This window comes from Meleagris gallopavo, chromosome 8 (assembly GCF_000146605.3).
Source record: "Meleagris gallopavo isolate NT-WF06-2002-E0010 breed Aviagen turkey brand Nicholas breeding stock chromosome 8, Turkey_5.1, whole genome shotgun sequence".
NCBI classification, from domain to species: Eukaryota; Metazoa; Chordata; class Aves; order Galliformes; family Phasianidae; genus Meleagris; species Meleagris gallopavo.
In genome coordinates this window covers 25,900,483-25,927,934 of record NC_015018.2, presented here as the reverse complement: position 1 = coordinate 25,927,934, position 27,452 = coordinate 25,900,483, and the positions used below count along the sequence as shown (strand labels likewise).

Sequence of the window (27,452 nt, the reverse complement as noted above, 5' to 3'; positions counted from 1 at the left end):
AAAAAAAGAAAAAAAAAGGAAATTATATCTCCTGGGATAATGCAGCTTTTGGAATAACATTCAATTTATTTGTTTTGATTAATTTGTACTAAAAAGAATGGATAAGAATAAGCAGATTGCGGAATGAGCATGTTAGTATCAGCCAGAAAATAAAACGTAAAGCATGGCAAGGTGCTGAGTTAGTACAGCTAGTGAATTGTAATGAGTAGGCTTGAAGAGAAGGGCAAAAAAAAAAATAAAATAAAATCCAAAACTAAAATAATAATAAAAAAAATGCGCTTGCATGCTAATGTGAGAAGACTTAGTGGGAGCCATGAAAAATGCCATTAGATTAAGGAGGTTCATTGCTGACTTGCTTCCATTCTTTATCAGTCTCTTTAAAGAAATACTGCATATTCAATTTGCACAGTTAGTACAACTCTTGCGTTATTTTTACTGCATTACGGTTTAATAGCAATTGTTACCAAAAAAAAAACAAAAAACAAAAGCAAAATTAAAAAAAAATACTATCAAACATATAATAGATATAAAGATATATAGATAATAAATACTATAAAAACGTGTGGATGGTATTTTTTTCTTAATGTCATAAGTGTTTAATGTTAAAGTCTATAATGGCAGGAAAAAAATTAAAAAGCAGTTTATAAACTATTTTAAATGACTCAAAATGACGTTAGCACCTGTAATCGGAGGAAGTGAAAGGCAAGGATTTAGGAAACATTCGCTGTGTTCTGAAAAAAAAGAACAAATTATACAAAGGCTTCAAAAAAATTAAGTCAGGGCTTCTTCGAAATTGACTATGAGATTGCCTATGCAGTATTTCTAATTTCCTATATAGAATGGCAAACCTCCTTAATTTAAAATGGGTGCGATTTACCACTGTAAGGCATGCATCAGAACACACAGGTACAGCCCAAATTAATACCAAACACATACGTACGTACACGCACACATATGCGTAAAATAAGCAGACAACTTTATGAACAACGGCATAGGCATTACAACTATGGAACTGCAGTTAAAGGCTTTGCAATTACTAGGAATAAATTCAGCTAACGTCACAAGAGGCTCTTACATGCAATGGCTTGGTTACTAGTTTTAGAAGGGCAATAACGCGTAAATAATTAGGGTGCATTTAAAAAAAGGCTATCTACTATGGGGACTGGCTCCCCTGTCAGGCTGGGAGACTCGAGCCCACCTCCCCCCTACCTACAAGCGTGACACCGGGACTGCCACACTTCCACTAGGTGAGATATTTAGACTTATTTTTACTTACCATTGGTCTCTCCTGGCTGCTTATCCCTTTTCCTCTTCTTCTTCTTTCCCTGTGTGACACACACACAAATGAGAAGGGTTAAAATCAAATCAAAACGCATCTCCTTGTAAGATGGCACGGCAGTAGGGCAGGGTCCTGTCTGCGCTGGGGGACAGCAGTGCTGTGCTTGCTCATCCTGTCCCAGAGAAGCTGAGATGCCCCGGGGCTTCCCCAGGGCTGCCACCCACCCCCTCAGCCTGGAGAGGGGCCTGCAAGATGCTGCTTTTGGGATGGGATCACAGTGATGACAAACATTTGCAACACACACACACCTCCACCTGGAAGTTTCAGAAGTTACTCGTGGCCTCGTTTGTTTTCCCTCAGGGAAAACAAAGAAAGGGGAACAGCAGAGAATGAGGGAAGGGGAACACATGAGCATGCAACGCTAGACCACACAAAAAAGCCATGATGATGAGCAAAACCTAAGCTGCAGGTTTCTAAGTGCACTGACAACCCAGGAAATAAAGCCAAGAAAAGCAAAAATCCAGATACAACCAACACTCATTTTGCTCAGTCACGCAGAAAATCAGCAATATTTTGCCAAACTGTGTCTTTTTCCCAAATACTGCCCAGTAAGATGATATGATTTGTCGCTGTTTCTGGCTGAAAGGAGAAAAGGAACAGAAGAGGCCCAGGAAGCAGGAGCTGGCTGGTTCTGGTTGCCATCAACACAGAGGGAAAGGACACAGTCAAGAGAACCAGCTCGAATTCTGTGGAAACCCAACGAGCATCTTCTGAATTACAAAGTGATAAGAATGGCCCAAAAGAGAAAAGCTGTTTTCAATGAAAACTCTTCTAACACCGAGCTACAGTCTGCAGAGCAGCACAAAAAGGCCATTGCAAAATGACAAGAGTTTGGTTTTTTGTCGTTTTCATAGCTCAGCAGATACGAAAAGCAACAACTTCTGGGCTTGCAACATCAACTGTGACCAGCGCAGAGATCCCTGCTTTTGAAAGCTGTGGTCGAGTAAGAGAAGTTGGTGAAAAGAGATCGGACAGTGGTCAAGAGGGAACAAACATGGCTTGGAAGAAGGAATCTCACAGTACTTTTGAAGGACTGGACGCATCTGTGGGGGGGCCAAGAGCTTCTCCCACATGGCAGACTGATCTTTCTCAGTAGTTTGGTTTGGTTCCCAGCTACATGGTTAGGATTGGCACATCCACTGTAACATTTGGCACGCTCACTATCATGCATTCCCTGGAACGTATCAGCAAGAAATTCCCCCAGTGTGAATGTTAGATTTTGATCTGTTGGTGTGGTGTTCCTTCTCCCCAGCAGCCAGCTGTCTGGCATGGGGTTCTGAACTCATTCCCCCTTGCTTGTAAACTGCCACCCTGCTGTCCAGGCTGTCACAAGCACAGTCTTGTTCTAGGAAGCCTTCCTGTGTGATGGAAAAAGCAGTGTGCAGTCAATTTTAAAGGGCTTTTCAATGATGTGCATGTAATTTTACAGTCTGAATGCTGCCGAGTAAACATCTCAGACATCTTCTGAGGTCATCTGGGGGGATATGGAAAATCGTCACTCTGAGTCAGCTGCCACAGCACCCATTTGTCTAACATGATGAGAAGACAAGACAGACAAGCACTGCTCCTAAAACTCCCTGAGAATATAACAGGGAAAACACGGTACCCTGAAGTCCACGTACAACACAGAAATACAAAAGGCTCAGACTGCTCCATCTGCACTGATCTCATTTGATAGTAACTCTGTAAAAGCCAGTGAATTTTTCCCAGCTTTACAATGTAACTGAAACCAGCCAATTGCCTAAGGACCATAGGCCTGATTTTTATTTAATCTGGCCAACTTGATTAATTTTTCAGTGCATTTGAGAACTGAAAGGCTATTCCAACTTGAGACCTCATTGCTTTTTCACTTGATGGTCAGCCAGAACAAAGGTCAGGAGTCATCAGCCCCTTACAAACTCTTCAAGCCAGGTATTAAAGTACTATAACCTCTCTGGGGAGCAATCTATTAAAAATGACCGATATACAGAAACATCAGCCATGGACCAGGAATTTCTGGTTCCTTTTCAACACAAGCCTTGAAAATTTTTCTAACAAAGAACTGAAAAAGGTCCCACTAACTTCTTTTTTGTTCTTTGCAAATGTTATGGGGAAAAAATCTATCTTGATTACTCATTCAACTTCTGCAGAAGATAATGTGTAGCTACATTTACTATATGGACTTAAGGAAATAACTATGACAACAGTTCTTCAAGTACTCAGCAGAAGACAGTTTTGTCTTTGCCTCAGACTGTCATCCTAAGACAGGAACAGACAGTCTGCAACATTTTTCATCATCATCCTATACAAATCCCAAGGCTTCAAGGACATGTGGATGTACATACTTGCTAAACATTTTGGCAGCTCTCTCCACAGAGCCAAACCAACATAGGTTTTGACAGGACTGCAGAGTTCTTTGGTACTAATTTTCTAGACAACCAGCAGGCGAGGTGATTAGACCCTTACATATTTCTGAGTCCAACACTCAGCACCACTTAACATCTTATATTAGATAGCAGGAAGAGCGAATGTGTCTTGTGACACCAGCAAGCCACAGGGGATTTGCTGAATCCTCTTATTTAAGAGCAGCTGAAAGCTGTGATTCTTGCACGTACTGCTTCTGTTTCTGAAGACTTTGGCTACATCTGGCCCCATCCTTGTGCCTGATGTGAAAATGCCTAATGATTTAACTGTCTCAAGCACCCCAAACATGCTCCTGCTCTAGATGAGGGAAGGACCTGAGACCCTAAGAAATAAAAAATAAATAAATCTTGCCAATGATTCAGTTGTGTGATGCAAAGCTTCCTTTGCTCTCCTCAGGCAGGAAGGTTCCCCCTGAAGGTCACTTGGGGGTACAGCATCAAGCCGCTGGGAAACCGCCAGCTTTCTCATCCTGTCCTTTTTAGCTCAAGAAGAAAGGGTTTCTCAGTGCTCACACGGTGAGGACAAAAGTAAAGGTCCTAAATGCTGAAGGCTTTGTACGTGCCATCCGTTGGTGGCACAGTCACTGCACAGAGCGAGCATTCCTGAAGCCTCAAGTTGAGCCCACACTCGCTTTTGAACACCCAAGATGACAATACTGTGCAGTGCTGAGGAACTACCTCAAGCCTACAGCCTGACAGACTCAGGCCAGAGTTTGCTGAAAAGAAAGTGAGAATGTTGTTAACAGGAGCAGTGCCTTGTGCAGCTTAAAGAGATTTCCTCTGCCTCTGAGGAGCGTGCACGGCTACACCTTCAGCAACGAACAAAGGAAGGAGTGAGGGAGAGTCCAACAGAAAGAAAAGATGATCAAGAAACAATAGAAGGATTTCAAAAATTGTCCTTAAGTAAGTGTAGCTAAATAAGTGAGCATGTATATTCTCTACTGCTGAAACTGAAGAGTGTAGAGAGCTGCTGCCGCTCTAGGCTGTGCTTCAGACTGTGACCTCATTTTTTTCATCCACACATGTGGAAGCACAAGTGCTCTGCGAGGTAAACATTGCCATACACAAAGCACACACGTTACGTGACTGAGGCAAAACACAGTACTAATGGTATACTAGGCAGTGATGGTGGCAATGATGGAAGAAACAGACATCAACAAAAACAAAGCGTGTAACGCTACACATAACTAACATTAATTTTACATGTACTAATCCCCAAACTTGCACGGAAGTCTACCTGGAAGGTAGGGAGTAAGGTTTATTTTAAAAGCAGATAGCTTGAAAGTTTTAGATGGTTTATATTTTAATTTTAATAATCAAGATGCTGTTATAATCCTATTAATGAGGGTTTAGAGCTCCCACCAATCTACAAATCTGCCTAGAATTTATGGATTTAGGCTTGTAAGCACTTACTACTTTATGCAGCACTTACTCTTCATGGAAGAAGGGGCTACATACTAGTAGTAAGTAATTACAACACTGACCTTACATTTTTAACAGAAAATTCTATCACTTTTAGCTACAAACAGGCTTTCTGGAAGGTGGAAGGGGGAATCAATCTTAAAAACACTCCATGAACTGATAACAAGGTCCAAAATACTCTTCAAAAAATGATGAGGGGAAAAAATAATAGCATGGCCATGAAAAAGCAGAACATAATCGAAATACACAACAGTAGAGCGTGGAATAATTCATTTAACCCCACTTGAGAGTAAGACTTTCAAACAAGTCACGCTTTTGGTTTTGCCAGTCCTTCTCTGAAGCTAGGATAAGTCATTCTTCCACTTTCCACTATACTCTCACACAGATAAGCACAAGACACTAATTATTTATATTTTTGGTGGAAAGGAGAGGAGACATACTAGGGGAATTTAATTTTATATATATATATATATATATATATAATATATATATAATAAAATTTAAAATGAACTGCAAGCCAATAGCATCTCCAGATGCTGGTAAAAGTGAAGGCAAGAGTTTCTTCACAGATCTCTACTGCCATGCCCCAATTCTAACCTTTTACTAGTCCCAGCCAGGAAGCCTCTTCCAAGTGGAGGGCTGTGAATTATCCCCAATAGTTTTAGTATCGCAGAGGGAAGCGTCCGTTGTTGTTACCAGATTGGGATCCTGAGGCACGCTTTCCAAGTAGTGCTTGTGTGCAATGTGTGGTCGTAGTTCAGCAGGTCACATACACATTTCTACAAGCTCTACTACCAAAAAAATTTCCACCTACATAGGAACCTACATAGTTATCCCGTGCGGACCAGCCCGGGTACAGCTGCATATGAAGCTGTCGTTCCTTTCTTGCTAGTTCATAGTATTTCGCTTGTTCTTCTCTGGATAAAGCATGCCACTGAGGTGAAGAAAAAAGAGAAAACAGAGGTGTTTTTTAAAGCGTGTTAACAGCAGAGTAGATTATTTATATATAAATACAGCTAAATATGATTTTCGTAAAAAACTTGATAAAAACAGATGATCTGGCACACAGATGTTCATATTTTATTTATAATGCCAGATTGTAACTCCAGCTAACTCAGCTGAGTCAAAACTAATCGTTTATGTTTATTCAGCCCCTTCATTTTCCTGATGAGAGAGAATTAAGAAAACTAAACAAAACCAAACAGAGAGGAGGATCCAGAAGCCGAAGCACATCTTCTGTGTTAGATCTCAGTCATAGATTTACAGAAGTTCTTTCCCTCCCTCCCCCATCAGCATCCCCTCTTCTCTTCCAGATCCCAATACTTGGTCCATACTTCCCCAAGGCCTCCTCCTTCCCCACTTATTTTCCTGACCATTTCTAAGACGAAATAAGAAATCTGAGATGTTCCCATATGCTGGTCAAAGAAATAACACTGAAATAATACTGCTGTTAATTAACTCTCCCCACATGTGTGACCCCACCAGCAGAAACGTCTGCAAAAAAAAAAAAAAAAAACCCAAAACCCCAACCCAACCCAAACAACAACAACAACAAAAAAAACACAAGGCCTTTGGTTTAGTTGAATTACACGAAGACAGGAGACTTCCCTATCCAGTATGAAAACCAGAAGAAAACACACCGATTCAGGACACAACTCCTTTTCTCAGTAAGCAGTCTGACCAAGGTCAGACCCTGCTGGTGGTTCTCTCCTGTCACCTACCCTTCGACCAAGGATTTGGTTGATGGCTGCGCTCTCTTTCAATGTGCATTCTGCTACAACTTTTGCTCTCATTTCCTTCATATACAACATAAATGCATTAAGAGGTTTCTTTATGTGTGGCTTCTTTTTCTCTTCTTCTTTTTTGGAGTCCTGATGTTTCCTGAAGGGTAAAGATACAACAGACAAAAACCTCACAGTGAGAACTCTTGTGAATTTATTAAATTAATCCCCTCAATCCCTTAACATTAATCCTCAGAAATTAGTCTCTAGAAAGAGGAACAGAAGGTTCTCTAGAGTCCTTGCCCCGGCTGCTGCATTAGAACAGTTTTAACAGCATTATTAAAAAAAACACTCTCTCATGTTTATGTAATATCACCAAGTATATCCTAGACCCCTAGAATAACCTCAGAAAGACATGGACACTCAGGCCCAGAAAATGGGTTCTTAGTTCACGGGGAGGGCTTGTGAGCATGATGGTAGAGGAAATAATTACATCCCACCGTCACTGGGAACTGAAATGCTGTCTCTCTGGTACACTAAGGACACGAAAGGGAGAAAGCTCCAGACATGCAAGGGGCAGAGATAGGATACTACTCTCTTGGTTCAAACCTAAACCTGATATCAGCTCTCTCTGCACCTATCTGCAAGTTGTTCATGATCAAATTTATCTTCTCCTGTTGTGTATCTGGTATCTTATGGCTTCAAAGTAGGCACTGCATGACAGGAAAACTGTCAAAAAGCTTAATTATTAATTTAAAAAAATCCATTTTCATGTTAAAATGGGGAGAAATTAATACCTAATTGTCTATGTCACAGAAGCAGTCTGAAAGACTGCTAGCATTATTTTCATGTGCTTTGATAGTTAAACTCCATCCAACTCAATCAGATAAAACAAAAGGAGAAAAAGCAATTTAAGAATGTTTTACAGCGAAAACATTCCCGCAAACTCAAGGGTTTTTAAAGCTGCACATGCAAAGGTGATACTTTGTGGGTGATAAAAACAACGCAATGAAGCAAAAACTTACGAGCTGTGGAGTGAGCCGACGTCACTCTGGGAAGATTCTTGTTTGACTGTTGGTGTGACTATGGCCGGATGAGGGATTCCAGTTGTATGTAAACTATGGTGTGGCGGGACCATGTGTGGAGGAAACCTAGAGGAGAGAAAGCTGTGTAAATCGTCAGAATAAAAATGAATGAATGGGGAGGGATGTGTACACACATTAAAAAAAAAAAAAAAGGCATATAACAAGCACATGACAGCTAGACAAAGCATATGAAAGCTGGCAGCATTAATTAGCAATAAATTAAACATAATGACTCTTCTAATGTCATTAAAGCCAAGCTTCCCCTTCATTATCATTACTGACATGAGACATCATGATTTTTAACATCTTTAACAAAAGGCAAATTCAACTGGATGAACTTGGATGAAAGTGGAATTTCAGCTACCTGCAAAAAATCCACCAGTCCATTTCTTTACTAAGAAATTATCTGTGGCAACTAAGGAATCAATTTTTGTAGTTCTGAATCATGTTGTGAATTTGGGATGACATCTTTTGTTGCATATTGACAGCAAAATAAAATATTAATGCCAACACAATCTAGATGCATTTTTGATAATCCTTATAGAAGCCTCATTAGGTACATTTTGTTGATGGAGCAAAAGAAAATATTTATTTGTGTCTAATAAATCTTTGAGACACACTGCTATAACAGAAGGCTGGAAGACTGTAGAATTAAGTCAATTTTGATATGCTAAGGTAACCCGGTAAGGCTGAAATTCAAGTAAAATAATAGTCTCTCTAATGAGAAAAAATATTGTCAGCTTTATGGTCAAATACATGGATAGGTCCCAGTCCTGCAATTGGATGCAGAGGGATGTGCAACCCTTCTGCACAAATCTAATTGCTAGAATGAGGCCACAGCACAAACATACAACTATCATTCGTATTTTCTAATTTTTAACTGAAATTACAAATTTCTCAAAAACGTTACTAAGTTATTATTCCTCAGTTATTTCAAAAAGGTTTTGCAGTGAATAAGGAAACCACAGTACGACTGAGCTACTGCCACAGAAAACACCCACTGAAGTCAACAGGCCTCTAGGGGATGGGATCTAGCCTAAAATTCTGACTTAAAAATATCTTCCCACAAAAATTTCATGGCTAAACAGATCTGGCAAACTGGAAGTTCTTTTTCATTGTAAATTCATAGACTTATCTCAGATTTTGACTTGTCTTTGTCCAAATAAAGTACCCTGAGAATATGGAATGTTCAAGGGCATAAATAATTATTTAGTCCGTCACTGACATATGATTTTTTCCTAGTTAACAGGACTTAAAATGAAGTTGATATACTATGATTAAATAGAGTGTGTACAATCATCAGAAATACACTGGGTTTTCTTTATATTTTCTCCTCTCTTAGAAATTCCATTACTGAACTTAAAATCCAAAAACTTGCCTAGACATTCTCTATATTCAGAAGATGACACAGAAGTACTTTCATAAACAAGAGTTATTGTCTGCTGTGAGCTCTGTGCATCTTTGTCTACCAGCTGGCAGTACTCAAGATCGTTAGACAGAAGAATTTTATCTTTGAAGGCAGTGGTGGGAAGAGCTGGGTCTGACAGGGAGAATGTGAAATTGTTCAGACTACAGAGAACTGCAGCTCCTACAAACAAAGATGTGGAGAAAAGGAAAAGAGAAGAGTGTGACGGCAATGGAGGAAGAGAATGCTAGCAAAATGGTCATTCTTTGTGTTTCTACTTTTGCTCAAGACACATGGACACGAAATCTCCAAATGGACTGCCAAAGTGCTTTCACTGCTCCCTGAAAGAATTAGCTGAGGGAGAAGTGAAAGTCTGGGGAAATGCATTGGTACATGGCAGGTTATAACAGAAGGGAATGGTGAGCCTGCAAAGAGAGCGGTGGACGGGTCTTCTGCCATGGCACTGCCCCACCATCACCAAGACAAAAAGTGGACCTTTATATTGCTTTCTTCTGCTCTCAGTGACAGCACAAGGACAGAAGGGTATGAGAGCGGGCCTCAACAGGGTCAGACTCACTGCTGTGGAAGGGCTACAAAGTGTCACAAAAGGCTGATTACAAGAGGAGTTAGTAGGGACAAAAGGTGGTGTCTGTTAAGTTCTGAACGGAACCCAGGAAGCAGCTGTGATAACTGGGTCATGGACTGGCTTCCTGAATGTGGATCTGATCAAAAATTAAAAAACACTGAAAAATGAACACTGCCTACATGTTGGGTTGTTGTATCATCAGGATCTTCAAAGGAAGGAAATTCAAGAAAATAGAGGATGTTATTCTATCGGTTTATTTTTAATGAAGACTTAGGTATCTCCAGCTAATCAAAAATTGAGGAGAGTAAAGAAAATCTGCTTAAATTGTAACTTTTCCCCAAATTATGGGGGAAAAGTTGCCATTTAGAAAAAAGAGTGCCTGTTGGAAGAGTGACTAGCTAGGGAAGAAGAGCAGCAGAGGGGGAGTCTCCTACGCACACAAGTTGCGTGGAACAAAATGGTGAAATCTCCCCTGACTTCTGCCAAGCTCAGACCCTACCCAGTGAACTCCACACTTCAGACACGGCCACCTTCCTCAGCAGGCAGCTAGAGCTCAGCAGTCATTTTGGGATAGCAGTTTTTCCAAAGGAAGTTTTGTGTTCATTGCCAGTGACCATTTATTATTGCACACTGAAAATGCTTCTGTCCTGACACAACACTTTCTGTTGGATCTGGGCACTCCTTTCAATGTATGGGCTGTACAAATGTGCTCCAAAACCCAAAATGAATCACACCATCCCATGGACTCTAGTGACCAGGGAATTAGACTCAAAGCCCAAGTGCCTACTGATTTCCATGTAGACATCCAGTCACGCAGCAATAAGAAAGGGGCAAAGCGTTAATTTTTAAGTTCCTGGCTGCACTCCAACTTCAGTAATTGCATTCAGCAAAAGTGAGTTTCCTCTGAAATTTCAATTACAACAGGTATTTTCCACTGCCACCACTTAACTGCTGTGCAGCGTTTGCCTGGAATAATTCTGTTCAATTATTTCCTGATTTCCCCCCCCCCCCATCAGTTGTTTTTTTCACAATAGGTCCACTGTTTGCCCATCAGTCAGTTAACCCTGCCTCATTTTGCATTATGGGCGTATTTTAGAGGGGTAATGAAGGATCAGAAGATGTTATAAGTATGTTGAATGCATAAGAAGTGAGCGGGATGCTGTTACAAGAGGAGAAAAGAGTTGTAAGTGGTTAAAACAACCTGAAGACACTACCTTAATAGTTTAAATCATTTATTAAAATCACTATTAGTCACCCATTAACCTTTTATAAACTATTCATAAGCACACTAACTAATGAACTGTAATTACTTAGCTTTGGGAATATTCTGGGCTAGGAAGCATTATATGCTCCAAAGGTCTACATCATAACATAGGCAAATGAGGGAATCCCTTTGAAAGAAAGGCTCAGGAAAGCCATGGATAAGGTCTCTGAGAATAGGGTGGTGAGGCTGGGGTCTGCCCTCTCATCACACACTGACACTCTGCCCAGAGGGCAGGTCTGTGGGTAGGCATGAGCAGCCTGGGCACACCAGCCCCATTGCTTAGCCAAGCCAGTGACTAAGGGTAAGGGCTGTCCCACTGCCCAGCACAGGTGCTCCAGCTGATAAGGCAGGCGTGAAGAAACGTGTATGAGAGCATGGTATGCCCACAGGGTGTTCCCATCGAGGGGAAACCAAGAGAGAAGTTTCTGGGCTGAAACAAAGGATAAACATCTTAAATCTATTCATCATCCTGTGTGTGTGCCTGAGCATCCATGTGCGTATGGGCACATGTCAAGAGACAAAAAGAAAGGCTGTGTGCATACACACACCCCTCACCTTTGCCTAAGACATCTCCCCGTATTTTTTTCTCTAGACAAGTATTCCATGAATTGCAATAAACACCCTAAAAATTCTAAGCAGCTCATTATACACCACCGTCTCCTTTTATGGCTCCAAGCCAGAATATAATGATGAGTCTTAACTTGTTAAGGACAACTAATTTTTTGTTCCTGGCTGTCTCAGGGGCTTCTCTCTTACTCACTCTCACTTTACTTCACTGTTGACATGTTTCTGTTAACTGGATGTCATCTGCCTGCCTTGATTTTATGCACAAGCAGTGGGATGCATTTTTCTGTGCAACAATTCTGCTTTGAGTTGCATTAGATTTGTCATTATTCTCTCATTTTCCCCTTGCACTTGTAACATTTCATCTATTCCTGCCTTATTTTTTGAGCCACGGTGCACCCACATTATGGTTTATACATGATCTTGCTCCCTTTGAAGCCGGCAGATTTCAGAGCCAGCCCTCGTCAGGAGAAGTGCCTGCTACCAATTTAGCAGGCTGAGGGCCCCGAGCTCCAACAACTCAATCTAAAGGGGGTCACAGGGTGGCACAAGCGAGTGTCAGCAAGTGCTGTTTAATTGCCAATCTAGGCTTCTCCATGGTGTTTAAAGTATAATGACCCATCACTTAATTCTGAGAAGTCCTGGCCCTGCTGCTGAATGGAATGAATATCAAAGGATGTGCTAGAACAGGGCAAGGAGCCTACATTTCCTATAACTGCCATAAGTATAATAGACCTCTACTTCTGTCGTCCCATTACCACAATAATGTATTTAATTTGCTGTGTACTCTTTTTAACTAGATACCTTTCATAAAGCCTATCTGGGGAATATAGCCTGCCCCCTCCCACAGCTCCCCCCTCCCCCAAATGACTAGCCTCTCTAATAATAATTAAACTAAATCAAGCTCTACTTTGCCTCACACCATGCCTGCAAGTCTTTTATAGATATTAAAAAAGATTAAACAGAGTGAAGGAATTATTGTTTAAATTTGCAGCTCTCTTTCCAACACAGGATTTTTTCTCCCCTCCTCTGCATCCATTAATTTAATTTTTTTTAAGTTGGTTTTTCTAGTTGTCTTTCTGTACTTGCTGTGAGCAGATTTGAATTTCTGCTTTTACTCTATGTATCTAAAGCACACAGCACAGTATTTCCCCCCCTTTGTTTACTCAGAGCTCTACTTACAGGTTTCCATTGCTTAAGAAGGTGTGCTTTTTTCCCCCACCCCCTAATCTTTTCCTCCTTAAATCCTCTATATGCCAACCTTCACATATTAGACTGCAGAGACGGAGAGGAAGGGACAGAGAAGGAAAGGGACATGGAACCTTGCTATGTAATTCATGCTAATTTAATTATGTGCCATCATCAAAATGGATTAGCTGTTTCAGCCCATCAGGAAAGTCTAAACCTCCACCGATTTAATTAACCAGACTGAAAATCAGATGAACAGAAAATAAAACTATCATTAGGAGCAATTAGTGATTACTTAAACATAGTGCTGCCAACCGGTTTGTAAATAAAACTAGCAGCCCCTGGAAAATTAGATGGAATTAATTGGAGGTAGGGAGGGGGAGAAACATATACTTCTGAAGCTTTAGAGGGTCAGGCAGGCCCTTTTATGTTGACTGTCAGTGTTTGGAGATTTGGTAGGGAAAACACAGCGCAATAACCTTCCTCCTAACCCTGCTTGCAGAGCAGCCCCCCACTCCCCAGTCTCTCCTCTTGCACACATGCTGCTGCTCAGGGTGATAGCCACTGAGAAAGCAAAAGGTGTCACAGTTTTTCCTCCTTGCTTTTTAAAAATCACTTTTTCTCAGATTTTTCATTTAAACGCGGCTTTCCACTACTCCATCTCTCTCTCAAAAACAAATTCCTAAAGCCCAGTGAGAGCACTAAGACATCCTATTCTCATGAAATTTGAAGATGCTGCTCCATGCTCTCCTTCTCCATCCTTCCAAAAAACAAAAGTTTAACTTGTGCTTTCAGGAATATGTTTCCTAGATGAAATGTCCTCCTCTAGAGAAGGTAGCAGGAGGAGTTACTCTTGCTCTCAATTCAGGACCTCAATATTTGAACTCACCTTGACATGGAAGCATTGACGGTCAGAGCTGTTGGGTAAGGGTGGCGGAAACCCCCTGTCGTGATTGGGTACACTGGCTGACCTTGCCTGGCAAAAAGAAGGGAAAGAGAGAATGAGAGAAAGAAAAAAAGGGTTTAAAAAAAAAAAACTTCTCTCTGCACAGTAAGCTTTATTCTCATTTGATCAGAACAAAAATCTTGGGGATTGTACAGCAAGGATCAAAGGAAAGAAACACAGAACAATTTGAATGCCATAAATCTGATAGGAATGGCTAATTAAATTTTATAACCTCTGCTTATGTCAATAGAGACCCTCTCCCCAAGCTGAAACTAGGTGTTTTGTTGTAATAATTAAAGGCGAAGTCTCGCTCGCTTTAATGGAGCCATCACACTAATTGAGGGCTACACATCCAAAGGAAAACAATAATGAATGTAAATTTATACCAAAATAAAGTACAGTGAATCAAAGGACTTCAGTTGCGCTTTGGGCCTCTTTCGGTATTTAGATCTCGGTGAGAAAACATTAAATTAACAGAGCTTAATTTGTAGCCTTTTGTCAGATTAACAAGTGTTGACAAGAGTTACCGGGGGAGAGTCCCCAAGAAGTATTGTGGGTAACCAATAGACAATCACACCTCATTACAATAATTAAAAAATACAGCAACATGCAAAACAGCATCCTCATGAAAGACGCACAACTTTTTCTGACTGAGATTTGTCTGTGTTGGCTGGTTCTTTTCATCTGTCCTTCAACTATGTCATCTGAATGGGCAGGCTGCGTTCTGGGGGGCTACTATGCTAGAGACATTCATGCTAGTTGAGGGTAGATGAGTTGGGAAGTTGATGGTGAACCACGAGTGGCAATGAGAGGGGAAATAAAAACCTTGAGTTACTTCTCCAAAATTGGCCATACTACTCTTCTAGAGCAAGAGTGAACAAGATGATATCATCCCTCAACAACAGCCATTTGGCTAAGAGTTGTGGGTAGACAAATACACCATGGGTGTTGGCTTGCTATAAACCAGTGGTGATGACCTAGTCTTTCCATGACAAAGATGACCATTATCACCTTCCTGATGAAATTGGCCGTGTGTGGCAACATTTATGTGGGTTTGGCACCACAACATGAGGTTCAAGGAGAACAAACCTGTGTCTGCACACGTAAAACTCTTTGAGATAAGGATGTGCAATAAGGCACAGGTCAACAGCAGTGAGGAATTTCTTCCTACTTTCTGTCATCTCTAAAATTACCGACTCGGCATTTATTGAGTATATTGAATGCTGAGGCTTCCGCTCTGCAAACTTGAGCTAAGCAGTCGCAACAAAGCTCCGAGCCTGAGCTGCCTTTACTTCAGCCAGGCCTTGCAAGTAGGAAAGAAGAAAAAAAAGAAGCTGACACGGGTTCAAGGTGTCTTACACAAATGTAAATCACCACAAGCAAGGTGGAATTTATAATTTCAGAGAGCAATACTCTGAGTTTTTTTTTTGCTCGTGCTGTGCTCTCCTGGAGAAACTCAGCCTTCTGCAGAGAGCTGGTGGATGTGCTTCCCCTTCAGAGAGAGAGGGGCTCTAGCCCAAGCAAGTGGCATTACCACAAAAGAAGACTTGCAGAGAGGCCACAAGTGGACTGCTGAGGCCTGAGCTCCAGCACACCAGGTATCAATGCCCCTAGAGGCCAAGGAACATGTGCAGCCTCCACTCATCCCAACTCTCCTGTGGGTGTGAATTCTGTTGCCTTAGGGAAGGCAAACTCACAGACAAGTATTTTAGCACAGAAGGCCAAACAACCTCAAGCAGGAACAAGCAATTTCTAGCTTTGAGCAAGTAATTTCTAAAGAAATATGATCTCCCTGATACTGATGAGGTTGGCTATGTGAGAAAAAAAAGTAATGATCTTGATCTATAATACAGAGAACCATTGTATACAGCAGCACAAGTGTATTGTATGAGAATTAAAATCAAATATACTGTACATAAGGCCTAGGAAGTGCTTAAATGTGTCACAAACCCATTGCAGAGGTGGCAAAACTTAAAAAAAAAAGAAAAAAAAGAAAGGCTCAGTTATTGGAGGGAGCCTTATACTCAACAGGGCTGTGCAAGTGGAATATAAAGAGTTGGGAAAACAAAACAAACAAACAAGCAAACAAAAAAACAACACACCAAAACAAGCAAAAAACCCAACAACTACTTCCCATGGCTTTTTTTCTTAGCCAGTTTTAAAGTAAGCTAATTCCTCTTTCTTGTTTGCAAGAAAATTCCATTCCTTAGATTCCAACCGTCCAACCCAGTCTCAGCCAGGAATGCTCTTCACCAGTTGATGTAAAGCTCTACTATTTCACAAGAAAAACGAATGGGGCTTTAACAGGGAAAGCCAAAGAAATTTAAACTTTCACATTTATAATGAGGATGGCCCCGTTAAAAAAATGTAAAGTCCATTAGATCCACTGTGAGCTTTCAGAAAACCAAACATGAGGGTGTATTAAACAAACAAATGTGGTGTAGTGTAAAGGTACTAACAAGAAAAGAACATTTCTGCAGAACAGCTTAAAAATGCATGCTTCACGAGCCATCAGTCGGTTGAGACAACATGCAAAGCTGTGCGCAGCTGCCTGTGTTTGTTTAAGACCACATGACTTGGTGCGAGTTTTAATTAATTTTTATGAGATGGGTAAATTGATAATCACTCAATAAAGTGGCAGTTGGCAAACAGACTTATCTCAATACGTACACACAGGCGCGCGCACACACAATTTTTAACATGAATTTTACACATCAAAAAGAAAATGGAAATTAAAAAAATGGAACTCCTTACTGTGGTACTAACCATCCTAGCGGATGGGGGATTTGTCCTACAGTGCCTGGTGATAGGGGATAATAAGGAGATATGTCTGGAGGATGTGGAGGTCTTGGAATTCCTGCGGAAAAGGAACATAAAGTGAGGTTAGTGTTGAGACACTGCAGAAAGTAAACATAAGGTAAAATTATATGTTTCTACATTGCTATCTGTTCTTTCTCACTCCAATACTCGTGACTTTTCCTTGAATTTTTAAAAGTTGTTTCACAGTCTTATAAATGGCCTCTTGGCATCTTGATAAATGAGTTTCAACCAGAAAAACTGATGCAGTTCTCTCTGTCATCTCCTCAAAGATAATTATTTTGTTATTAAAGTGAAGAATGTAGAAGCCTCAGCTACTGTTTTGGTGACATGCTGTGCTAGGTGCTGTCTTCAGTGATCAACAGAACAATCAAGTTTGTGGTTTATTCACTCTCAAACTCTCCAAAAGAGCACAGGCTCTACCTTTACTTCAACTGCATACTCAATAGCAGGGCAATATTCCAAAGCAACCTCCAAAAAGAATTAGAAAGTTGTTATAATTGCAAATGGTATTTGCTTTTGAGGCACGTGAAAGACGCTTCATTTTGCATTCCTAAAATTCTGCAAAACCAAACAGAAGAGCAGAAAAATAAAAGTGATGACAGAGCCTAGAAGTGCTTGGTAAAATGGGGGGCAGAGGCTGAAGGTGTGGCGGGTAGGACAGGAAGCCCATCAATTCTCTCCGAAACTAGTGCAACTCCCACTCAGGGAGCAGAAACCAGCTCCAGGTGGAAGCTCAAACCTTAGGATCCTTGCCTTGGAAGCAAGTAGGAATTACTCAGGCGAGGAGTAAAGGCTACAGGACTGAGTCTTTCAAGTGACAAGTCAGAGCACAATTACGTAGCTAAAGCAAAATTAAAACAGAGGATGTTAAAAGGAGGGAGTACCACAATAATGGCTAAAAACTATTTTTTTAAGTCACTCGGGAAGCTTTTAATCTCTAAATTAAATCTCCTTGTGTGATATTTTCATGCAGACACTGCTTTTTCTCCATTACAAAAACCAAACAGATTAACTGGGCTTTAACCATCCGGTGAGCTATTTGCACACTTGAAAGAATGTTCACTGAAGAAAAGCAAACAGTCTACAGACGTTAATCATATGTTTTACGATAACCATTTAAAAGCTATTCCCTGTACTACCATAATTTAAATGAGAGGTTGACTACGCTATTCTCTTGCAATACCCAGTGATGGCGAGATGGATTCCTTTTAAGCCATGTGAAGTTAGTATTAAGGACAATTAAAAGGGGCCCCCACTGAAGTGTATGGAGTGAAAAACAGCTAATGCACTGCCTCGTTCAAGGGCTGAAGCTTAAATAAATTATCTGCATATGTTAGGGCAACACAGGGCAATTCTTTTGACAAACTCTGAACATGGATTCAGTTTCAGATGCTCTTTCCAATTAACTAGCTGGCACTTGGATTAAGAAAAACAAAACCACTGTCACTAGGAGCTCAGTGCAGCCTGAAGAAAGAAGATTGACGCTGTTTGACTTCTCTGGGCCCTCGGGTTAAACAGGGACTCTTTAAAAGCTAGAATAACATGTAAATTCTATTCTGTAACACCAAAAAATCTAGTCAGGGTTTTACACATTGCTCTATATTCACGAAGACTGCCCTTCAGGCTGAACTGAGAGTTGGGTAGACTTACATTGGGGAGAAGAGTTGCAAGGAGATAGCTTGAGTTAAGTAGTTAGAGTGGTTGAAAATTCAACATTATAGGAGAAAAATGGCTGAACTCCTGACACAGAAACAATGGGATTTGGGGAATTAAAAGAGATTCATTTTGAAACTGGTCATGACCCACCACCTTTAAAATTCCAGCTGCAATTTTGTAAGTGCAGATCACAGAACGTACATGTTTAACTCTCTGGGTCGTGCATGCAAACCAAGCAGTTAGCAGATCTAACTACTGGATAGGGTATCATGATTGCACAGAAACACACCTGCAAACGACCCCTCACATGCAAGTCTGGTGTCACTTTGCAGAAGCTTCATGAAAATTCACCCAGTAGGTTTCCTTCTGAAGCATAATTAGCTTCAAAAGAAACTATTTTGTCCAGATTCTCACATGCATTTGACATTTTACATGCCTCCTTTGGTGCTCCAGCATGGGAAATCCTTCCCCGTAATATGAAGAATGGAGAGATCCACCCACACTCTCTCAAAACCCAAAACTATTTCCCACCTACCTGTTTTTGGATCTACGTCGGCTGGTAAGTGTGGAGGAGGGTTTCCTGGTGTGAAGTGCTCATTGCTGTATGTGATAAGCGGCGTAAGAGGGTGTACATGGTGCGGGTGCTGCACAACTGGCACTTTGTTAGACTGTCAAGAGAGAAAGGTCGATGGCATTAGAGGAAGGCTGCACTCTCCCCACTGCAGCACAAGGCACAACATGCAGCAAACAGAGCACCCGGGATTCCCGTGAGCTCCATGCTCTTCCGGATCCCTTCTTGGTGCCAACCTTGCAGTTTTCCCACCCTCTTGCTTAAAATCTGCTCACACACTTTCCCTGCTCTTGAGTTTCTTTCATCTTTTTGACCTGTCGTGCTCCTGTACGGAACAACAGCAATTCTTTAAAATTTGTCCTTTCTATTTTATAATCTTGTGCTTCACCTCGAAGATGCAGGCAGACTCCTCAGTGAGGGGCTGACAGAGTTCCCCATTTAATTAGCAAGAGACCCAAATGCTCACTGACCTGTAGGTCTTTTCCTTTCCCCTTCCTGTCCTCACTTTCAGTTCTGCATTTTACTGCTCATTGCAAATACTCCAGATAAAAAGCCTTTGTAGTGCAAGAGTATTCCCTTCATCAGCAAGCATTAATCTGACAAGCAATCACCTGCATATTTTATATATATATATTTTAGAGGAGCTGATTAATTATCAATTCATCAGAGAGTGCTAATAAATGGAAACTGGGTACTGATGAAATAGGCTACTAAAATATTTATCTATATAAATAATGGCAAAAACATAGATAAAGCCATTGAAATTGAAACTCTTGTGGGGGGAAGAATCACATAGTTATCAGGAGGTTTTTCTTTTCACGTTCCTAGCTCTGGGTGGGGGGGAAATATATATCTTTTTCTTCGTAACAATAATAATATAAAAGAACGAGTCAATGAATGAAAGGAAAAGACAGGCTGAACTGTAACTTACCCTTACAAGATCACAAAGAAAAATTAAGCTGAAACAAGCGAACTGCTGGACCATTTACTGCGAGTAATCCAATTGCAAAAAACCCTATTCCCCATAGAGGATTTTCACTAAAATCCTACAACAGGGACATTTAACCAGATTAGGTACCAGCAAAGATAAAGAGGCTGGTATTAGATGATGAATGGATTAGAGTCAGGTTTCATTTTAGAATGTGTCTTCATTTCCTTTTATTACTTTAAGTAAGGAACAACTTGCATTAACATCAAGTAAAAGGAATCGCATTAAAACAGAGCAGCGAGAGCAGGGCAGCCCCGACAGCGCCGCTGCCATCCGACGCCCACTGCTGCCAGCACAGCACCCCAGAGCTGGAGACCATGCACCTCAGCTCTGACCTTCTCAGCTTCTCACAGAAGCCTTTCAGAAACAATTCAGTTATTTGAGAAACGACGGTAGGATTTACTTTTCTGCAGCCCTTGCAGAGAATGGTTCAGCTCTGTGGCACAGAAAAGCCCATGTGAGTCATAGCACTCTGGGCTCAGCAGGCCCTGTATTGGGTCTGAGGGCAGCTGTAGAGCCATGGGCAGCTCACGGCTGCACAGAGCCAGCCTCATCATCAGAGAAGCCACGTTCACTTAGACCCTTCTTTCCAGAGGTGCTCTGACCAAAAATCTGTTCTCTTCCAAGTGAACCAACCCTCAACGCTCTGAAAGTACTGAAGAATTTAGCAAGCTTTCACACTAACAGCATAGCATTGTACATGGCCAAATGGCTACCTGAAATTTAGTTTGCAGAAAGCAGTGTTCCCAACGAGAGGGATTTCTGTTGGCCACAGATTGTTCTTTGGTGCCCAAACCATGACTGTTGGCTGCTGGAGCTCTCTGCTCTCCCAATTACATCCACACATCACTGCTAAAAACTTCATCCAGCTCCTGAAGAGCGTTAAAACAGCACAGTGCTCTGTCTTCCACTGAGAGCTTGTTCTCATAGAAACTGGAACTGGTTAGTTAAAAACACAAGTAGGGGACAGAAGAACCCCCTAAGGAGGGTTAGACATAAGCCAAGAAACAAGAAACAATGCTTGAGGAGAACAACAGACTTGCACACCTATATATATATATATACATACCATAGAGGGTTACACGTATACTGTGGGAAACCACTTCCCACTGCTCTGATAAACCAAGACCCCTGCAATTTCTTGCCAAAATGGCATGGCTTTTACATCGTTATGTGCTTTACTTAACCCTTTTCACAGAAAAAAAATGGAACGGAAAGGGGAAAATCAATAACAAAAAATCAACAGCCTAGACTTGTCTGCAAAGTTTTCCCCAGGTAAGTTACTTTTCTTGGATGACTGCCCTGAAGTTGGATGATTCATACAAAGGTAGTAGGTATAAGGGCAAGATACCTCTTAGCAGCTCTGATGGTGCTGGGGCAGAGGTGTGGGGAGAATATACTGGGGAAAAAATGGGAAATTAACATCTCTATGCTCAAAAATCAGTCAGCAGCTGTATTGCTGCCCTTGGCTTGGATTGCTCTCTGTTTTGCAGAGTTTATTACACACTGGGAAAAAGTATTCACTCTGCTCAGAATAGCACACACAACTTGCAAGCTAAGCTAATCATGCATAGTATGATAATGAGCTACTCTTTAAAAGCAGAACTCCTGAAGTTAACTGAGCTTCCTTGGAAAAGATAAAAAGAAAGGACTAGCTGGGAAAGAGCAGGATTAATCCTGCATATGCATCTTCCTTTGAAGTCAATGGGACCTTGGCCAGAGAAACAAGTGTGGTCCTAACCCCATCCACTGGCAATGAAAGGTAAACCAAGGAAGAGTCAATAGGAGACACCTATTAGGTGACCTCAGCCACCCAACCCCTGCAAAAGGCCCTTCTCCAAGACACATTTGTGAGTACTTCAGGAAGGGCAGTTTTAAGCTAAAAGCTGTTGTGAGATGCCGGAATTTCTCTGGCAACTTGAAGAATTCCATTTATGGCTATGTCAGAAAGGAAGAGCAGAGCTGCACAGGCACATGCAGATTAGCATCAGTGCATGCGATAATAGGATGAGAGCAAGTGGAGATTTCTGGAGAGAAATCTCAGCGTCTACAAAGCAGCAAGTCATCTGCTGGTAAATCACTTGTCTGCACTGAAAGCTGGGGTCTCATGCACTAGGTTAGAGGGCATGGTAAAGAATTGCAAAAAAACAACAGAAGTTTGCTTTTCTTGATAACCCCTGCCTGAAGCAAACCAGCGGAAATTGTCCCCATAGGGACCCAACTACTAAATCTCTATATACGAATTTGAAATGCTTTTGGGAGCACTTAAACACAGATGATTTTAAACAACAATTGAGCTGTGGAATGAAAAAAAAAAAAGGTAACAAATTCAACAAATTTTGGACTGATATATGTTAGAGAAGGATTCTGAGATCCATTTAGCCTAAGTTTGATAGGAACCTTTGGGGAAAAAAAAACAACAACTGAACTTCAGATTTAAACTGCGGGGGATTGTGTGTGTAAATTGCTGTGTATTAGTCTTTGTTGCATGGTAAGGACATTTCATTAACAGGATGAAAGATGCTTCTATGTGTATACAGCCCAATTTAATACACCCCACTGATGAATACTCCCCATTTATTGAGTAAGTTAATATGTGTTGTATAAATCAATAGTTCCTAAGTCTCTGAAAGCAACGTAAGACTTGAACAAGATGAAACATTGCATTGTTGGGCACACAAAGAGAAAATCACCTTTAAATAGGAAGATTTTGTAACTGTAGTTTTTGTTTGCAAATTCGTAGCTTGCTTGGCTTTAATAATAAAACATGATATAAACTCAAGAGAAGAACACGCCAAGGTTGCCAGAAGCTCTGTCCTCATGGGAGTGATGTGGCATTATTAAAATCTGCAAAAAGCATCCTGTCTCCAAGCAAAGCACCACCCCACTGCAGCAGCAAGGTAGCCCAACCCTACGGCACTGCCTCTCTCCTCCATCAGCTCAGGGCAGGGGAAAGTTCCTGCCCTGAGGACAGTAGGGTCGTGGGGCACCTCTGAAGTGCGCCCCAAGACGCTGCACCCCACACACTGGGCAGGGGATGGGCAACCTCCTATGAGCATCCCCTGCAAGTGGAACCATGGACACGGGAGATGGATGAGAGGCCCTCTCTCCTTCCCCATCACACAGGACCCGGAGCTTGCCATTCACCTTCAAACCTATTAATCACCATCCACCAAAAACAAATGGAGCTAGAGCTCCGCCTGTCTTTTTTTTTGCTACGTCCTCCTCTTTCCAGTTCCCCCCTGGCTTTTCCTTTCCACTGGAGAAAGATGGGCCCTGAGAGTGCCTTTATGAGCCTAATACAATAAAACAAAAGCAGCACAGAAGAGGGTTTGTCACATCCTCCGGGGTGGATGCAGAAGGTCGGAGGTGGTCGTGAATTAGCAGCCCTCCCAGAGCTGTTCCCTGGGCTAGGCAAAGGGTCCCATTCAGTACCAGAATCACATTAAAAATAGGTTTATAACTTGTCTCCCTGTATTTTCCAGATGGTGCTACTGCAGTTATGCTATGGGCAGGGAAATGTTAACAGATGTTCCTGAGCTGCTCTTACACTGCAGCTCCGAAGATGCTCACAAGAGATTGTCTTTTTTCCCTCTAAGTTGGTCTCTTGCTGGATCTGCCTTGGAATGAACTTTCCTCCTTCCAAAATCTGTAAGTTTCAGAAACATAAGCAGCAAGAAGGAGTAAACTCCAAGATATTGTTGAAAATAAAACGTTCTTCCATATCTTGCCAGAGTGACCAGTACCCAAGGGAGAGCACCCAGACCAACAGAAACACTCCGAACTCCAGCAGGGAGCTACAACCCAGCGGATCTCAGTGCAACAATTTGGGGTCACAGAAAGGCTAAAATCAACCAGACCCACCACTAGATAGGAAGGGATGGGCACTGAGTCACAAACACGAAACTCTGATGCCAGTGAGGAAGCATTCCCTGAAAAAATAAAGATTTTATTTTACGCTGCACTGTTTATTTTGTAAGGATGTTTTCACACCTGACTAAGCATTTTCTCCTGAAAACTACTTCCCCTTGCCCCATTATGGCTGATACAGTGGCCTGAGCCCTTTCACAGTTTAATGTAGCTGATTTCTGCCTAAGGTCCTGCCCTAAGCTAACTGCCTATTGTAACGGGAGACAAGGCCCCCATTGATAATCCCAACTCGCCCTCCTAAGAAAGGCTCATTTTCTTCTTTCACACAAATGATGACAGGAGCACTGACAACCATGTGCTGGGACAATACCCCCCCCTGACAGAGGCTGACAAAAAACCACCTCCCAGCCCTCCCCTTCAGAAAAAAAAAAAGTGGGGAGCAGCGTTCGATATCTTTGTGCTGCCCCTCCCCTTCCCAAGCACAGCACCAGCCTACCTGCTCCAAAAGAGCCGTCAGCTTCCCCACAGCTGCTCTCCTGGCGATCCCAAACGCGCATCCAGCAGTTCCGTTCAGGAACGCAGTGTTTGCATTTTCCCTCAGCTCTTCCTACGTGCCCTCTCTGCACAGCGAGGCACCGAGCCCCTGCACCAGTCATTCCTTGTGTCCTTCCCAGCCTGGAGCGGATGCTCGGAGGGGAAAGGGGGAAACCTTGGAGATGTTCAGGAAATTTCCACTTAATTTTGCCAAAAGGCAATTATGTGAAATGATCTGGTGACAATTAGCATATGCCAAATCCTCTAGCGTAAAAAGAAAAGAACGGGATTTAGCTAATTACTGCCTTGTAGTTTCCAAGCAGGAGAATTAAAAACGTTAGCAGTAAAACATTGTTATTAAGTGCTCTCACACTTTTCTTGCAAAGCAGGTGTGGGCTGTAATCTTACTGCTACTGTATTTTGGAGGATTTTTTTTCATTTTTTATTTTTTTCATTTTTATTTTCAAGAAAAACAAACAGGGTCTCGATACAAGTGTAATGCTGCATCCTTGGACCACACAGTGTTATGGCGACAGCAGGTCAGCTCCAGGTAAACACCTATTTAGACACAGCTATACAATTTGACATCCCTCAGTATCACTTTTAATTATATTTACGTCTGATTTTACCTGGTCATTCTCTCACTGCTTTATTGAGATAGAGAATGCTGCGTCCATCCTGTCTCTGAGCGCGTGCTCATACTTCCCCAGCTGTACCCAATGCATGGAGGCTGCACACCGCTGGGCAGCATCCCAGCAGCTCAGAATTACAGCTGATGGGATCAACAGGTGAACCTCTCCGTGAGGGTGGGCAGCGCTGGGACTTTGTGTTCCAGGCACCGAGGGGCAAAAGGTGAGTTTTTCTGCTATGCAAGGAGATACAGCGCTCTTTTTCACCATCGGACAAACAACCCGTGATTTCTTTGTAATTAACTAAAGTATAGTTAATTACTAGGCAGACACTATCTCTTCTAGCAAGTAAGCCTTCCTTCATGCATAACAAGGTAAGGAGCAGAGTGGTGGCATATATCTGATTAAAGCCAAAAAAACATTCTTTCCCGAAGCAGTACTGCTAAAATGTGTCAACAGAAACATGGAGCAAAGCAACTGATGAAAGCTGAACAGGTGCTCAGGTGATGGTCCTGAGCAGCACCGGGGGAGAAATGCTGAGCAACAGTACACGCACTGAGATTCACAAAAGGTGGGAAGAAGGAAAAAGGAATTTAAGCAAAAGACTGATTGCATAATTGCCATCAGAGACCTCATTTTTAATGTGCTTTGTATGGATACCTATTAATGCAATTTTACTTGCTACCTAGCAGTCTGTAAAATGCCACGTTATGAACAGCTTTGCTTCTTGCATGTAAATCACAGATTTCAGCACCACACAGCCGTGCACCGCGGAAGAAAGAGCCCACTGATTTCATTAGGGTATCTCTGATTTCTGTCTCCAGCAAGAACTTGAATGTGAGGTTGTTAAAAAACTGCAAGAAATGAAGAAAAATTGCCATGCATGCCTACCCTCACCAGCACTGGGCTATTTCAGCAACAGCAGCGTTATTAAAAAACTAACATGCACATACATGCCTCGAGATAGGATGCCAACTTTTCAGTGCAGTCTTTAAAAATGCAGTGCTCACAAATTATAGCAGAAGGTGCTCAATACCTCGACACAACACATGTAGTAAACGTATATTAAATACTTTACGAAATAACAAAGCTCTAAAAATGTTTTCATTTTTAAATGTGCTCAAAACATCACTCATCTACCACAAAACTACCAAGCGGCTAAATTAACAGTCCAGACCAATTATCTCTCAAATAAATTCAAAAATTCTCTGAAAATGTGATGCTGAATGCTCCTCAGAATTGACACACCTTGCCTTTGTATTTTGGAAGGGAAGAGACCCTGCACCCCAAGGCCTTCCGCCCTACATCTCAGCAAAAAGAATTCCTGTAAAGGTAGAGAGCTGCTTACGGAGTCTCGTGCCCACTCATGTAAGGCTGCATCCTCAGCAGCATTCAGGGAGAAAGAAACATCTCAATAACTGTCAGTTCAGATTTTAATTGTTATAAATCTCTACAGGATTTTATCACCTCTACGCTTTATACAAGAAAAGGCAAATAAATCAGCTCAGCAGTTAGCAGAAATATTAAATACCCAGGAAAGTAGCACCAAAGTGCTCCCGGATCGAGGGACCCCATAAACAAGCCCAGCAGGGCTGGAAAAGCCAACAGCAGAAAGCTGAAGGCTCCCACAGAACCTCCAGTTTGAGCGAGATGCTCTCGGAAATTATTCAGCCCATCTCTGCACTCTGTGTATCAGTATGGGCAGAGGACAGCACTGCTGTCGGGTTGGGTTACTTCCTGTAATTAGGATGGGAAAAAAAAAAAAATCTGGCGGACTTCTGGTAGCGAACACAGAAGCACCACGTCAGGACACACATTAACTGGGATTTATCAAAATTCAGTAGTATTTGTCATATTCTTTGTCGCTGAGTGGAATCATCTTTATGCAGCACCCCGGAAATTTTCATATTTACAGCTGAGCTTCATGAAGAATTCAGGAAATAGAATGAGGTGTCAACCAAGTGCAGGATCAAACCAGTCAATTAAAAATTACTACATACAATTTTCATTAATTTCCCCCAAAGAAACAAAAATAATCTCATTTTGTGTACGGCAGGAGCGAGACCACATCCGTTCCAAAGACCCTTCGTTGTACCACATGTGCCCTGCCACAAACCAACTTTTTCTCCTAAAACAACAATTTTACCTTCATGGTCTCAGAGTTAAGGAAATATCGCACTGAACTGCAGAAAGCTTTGAAGTGGCCCCCTCCGCCCCAAAGGAGAAAGAGGAAAGAAAGAGAGTGATGTCATGTTCCCTGCGTGGCTGTATCACTGCGTGCGGAACACACAGATGATACACGCGCTCCCTTCACCCTCGCTGTTAACCATTGTTCCCCATCTATAAATCAGAACCTGAAACCTGACGCACACGGGGCTCTGAGCCCCCCCTCCGCACACACCCTGATCCCACCCTGCGAGCGTGAGAGGATTTCTTCCCCCCGTCCGAAAACCCAAAGCCAA

General features: G+C 41.9%; 1 protein-coding gene across 1 annotated transcript; it reads right to left on the bottom strand.

The window, feature by feature from the left end:
* Positions 1–625: 625 nt before the first annotated feature.
* LOC100545943 (transcription factor 7-like 2) lies at positions 626–27,142 on the bottom strand. The gene is made up of 9 exons (XM_019617969.2): positions 27,137–27,142; positions 18,934–19,066; positions 16,689–16,779; positions 13,866–13,952; positions 7,910–8,035; positions 6,885–7,044; positions 5,990–6,097; positions 1,277–1,325; positions 626–731 (listed from the first exon to the last, which is right to left on the bottom strand). Exons 1-9 carry the CDS (start codon positions 27,140–27,142, stop codon positions 649–651), a joined length of 843 nt encoding a protein of 280 aa, XP_019473514.1. The 3' UTR covers positions 626–648.
* Positions 27,143–27,452: the final 310 nt, after the last annotated feature.

Coding starts and splice junctions, on each gene's coding strand:
- LOC100545943 (XM_019617969.2), bottom strand. Junction 6,098..6,884: donor ACCAAATCCTTGGTCGAAGG/GTAGGTGACAGG, acceptor TCTTCACCTCAG/TGGCATGCTTTATCCAGAGA. Junction 1,326..5,989: donor GGTCCGCACGGGATAACTAT/GTAGGTTCCTAT, acceptor TGTGTCACACAG/GGAAAGAAGAAGAAGAGGAA.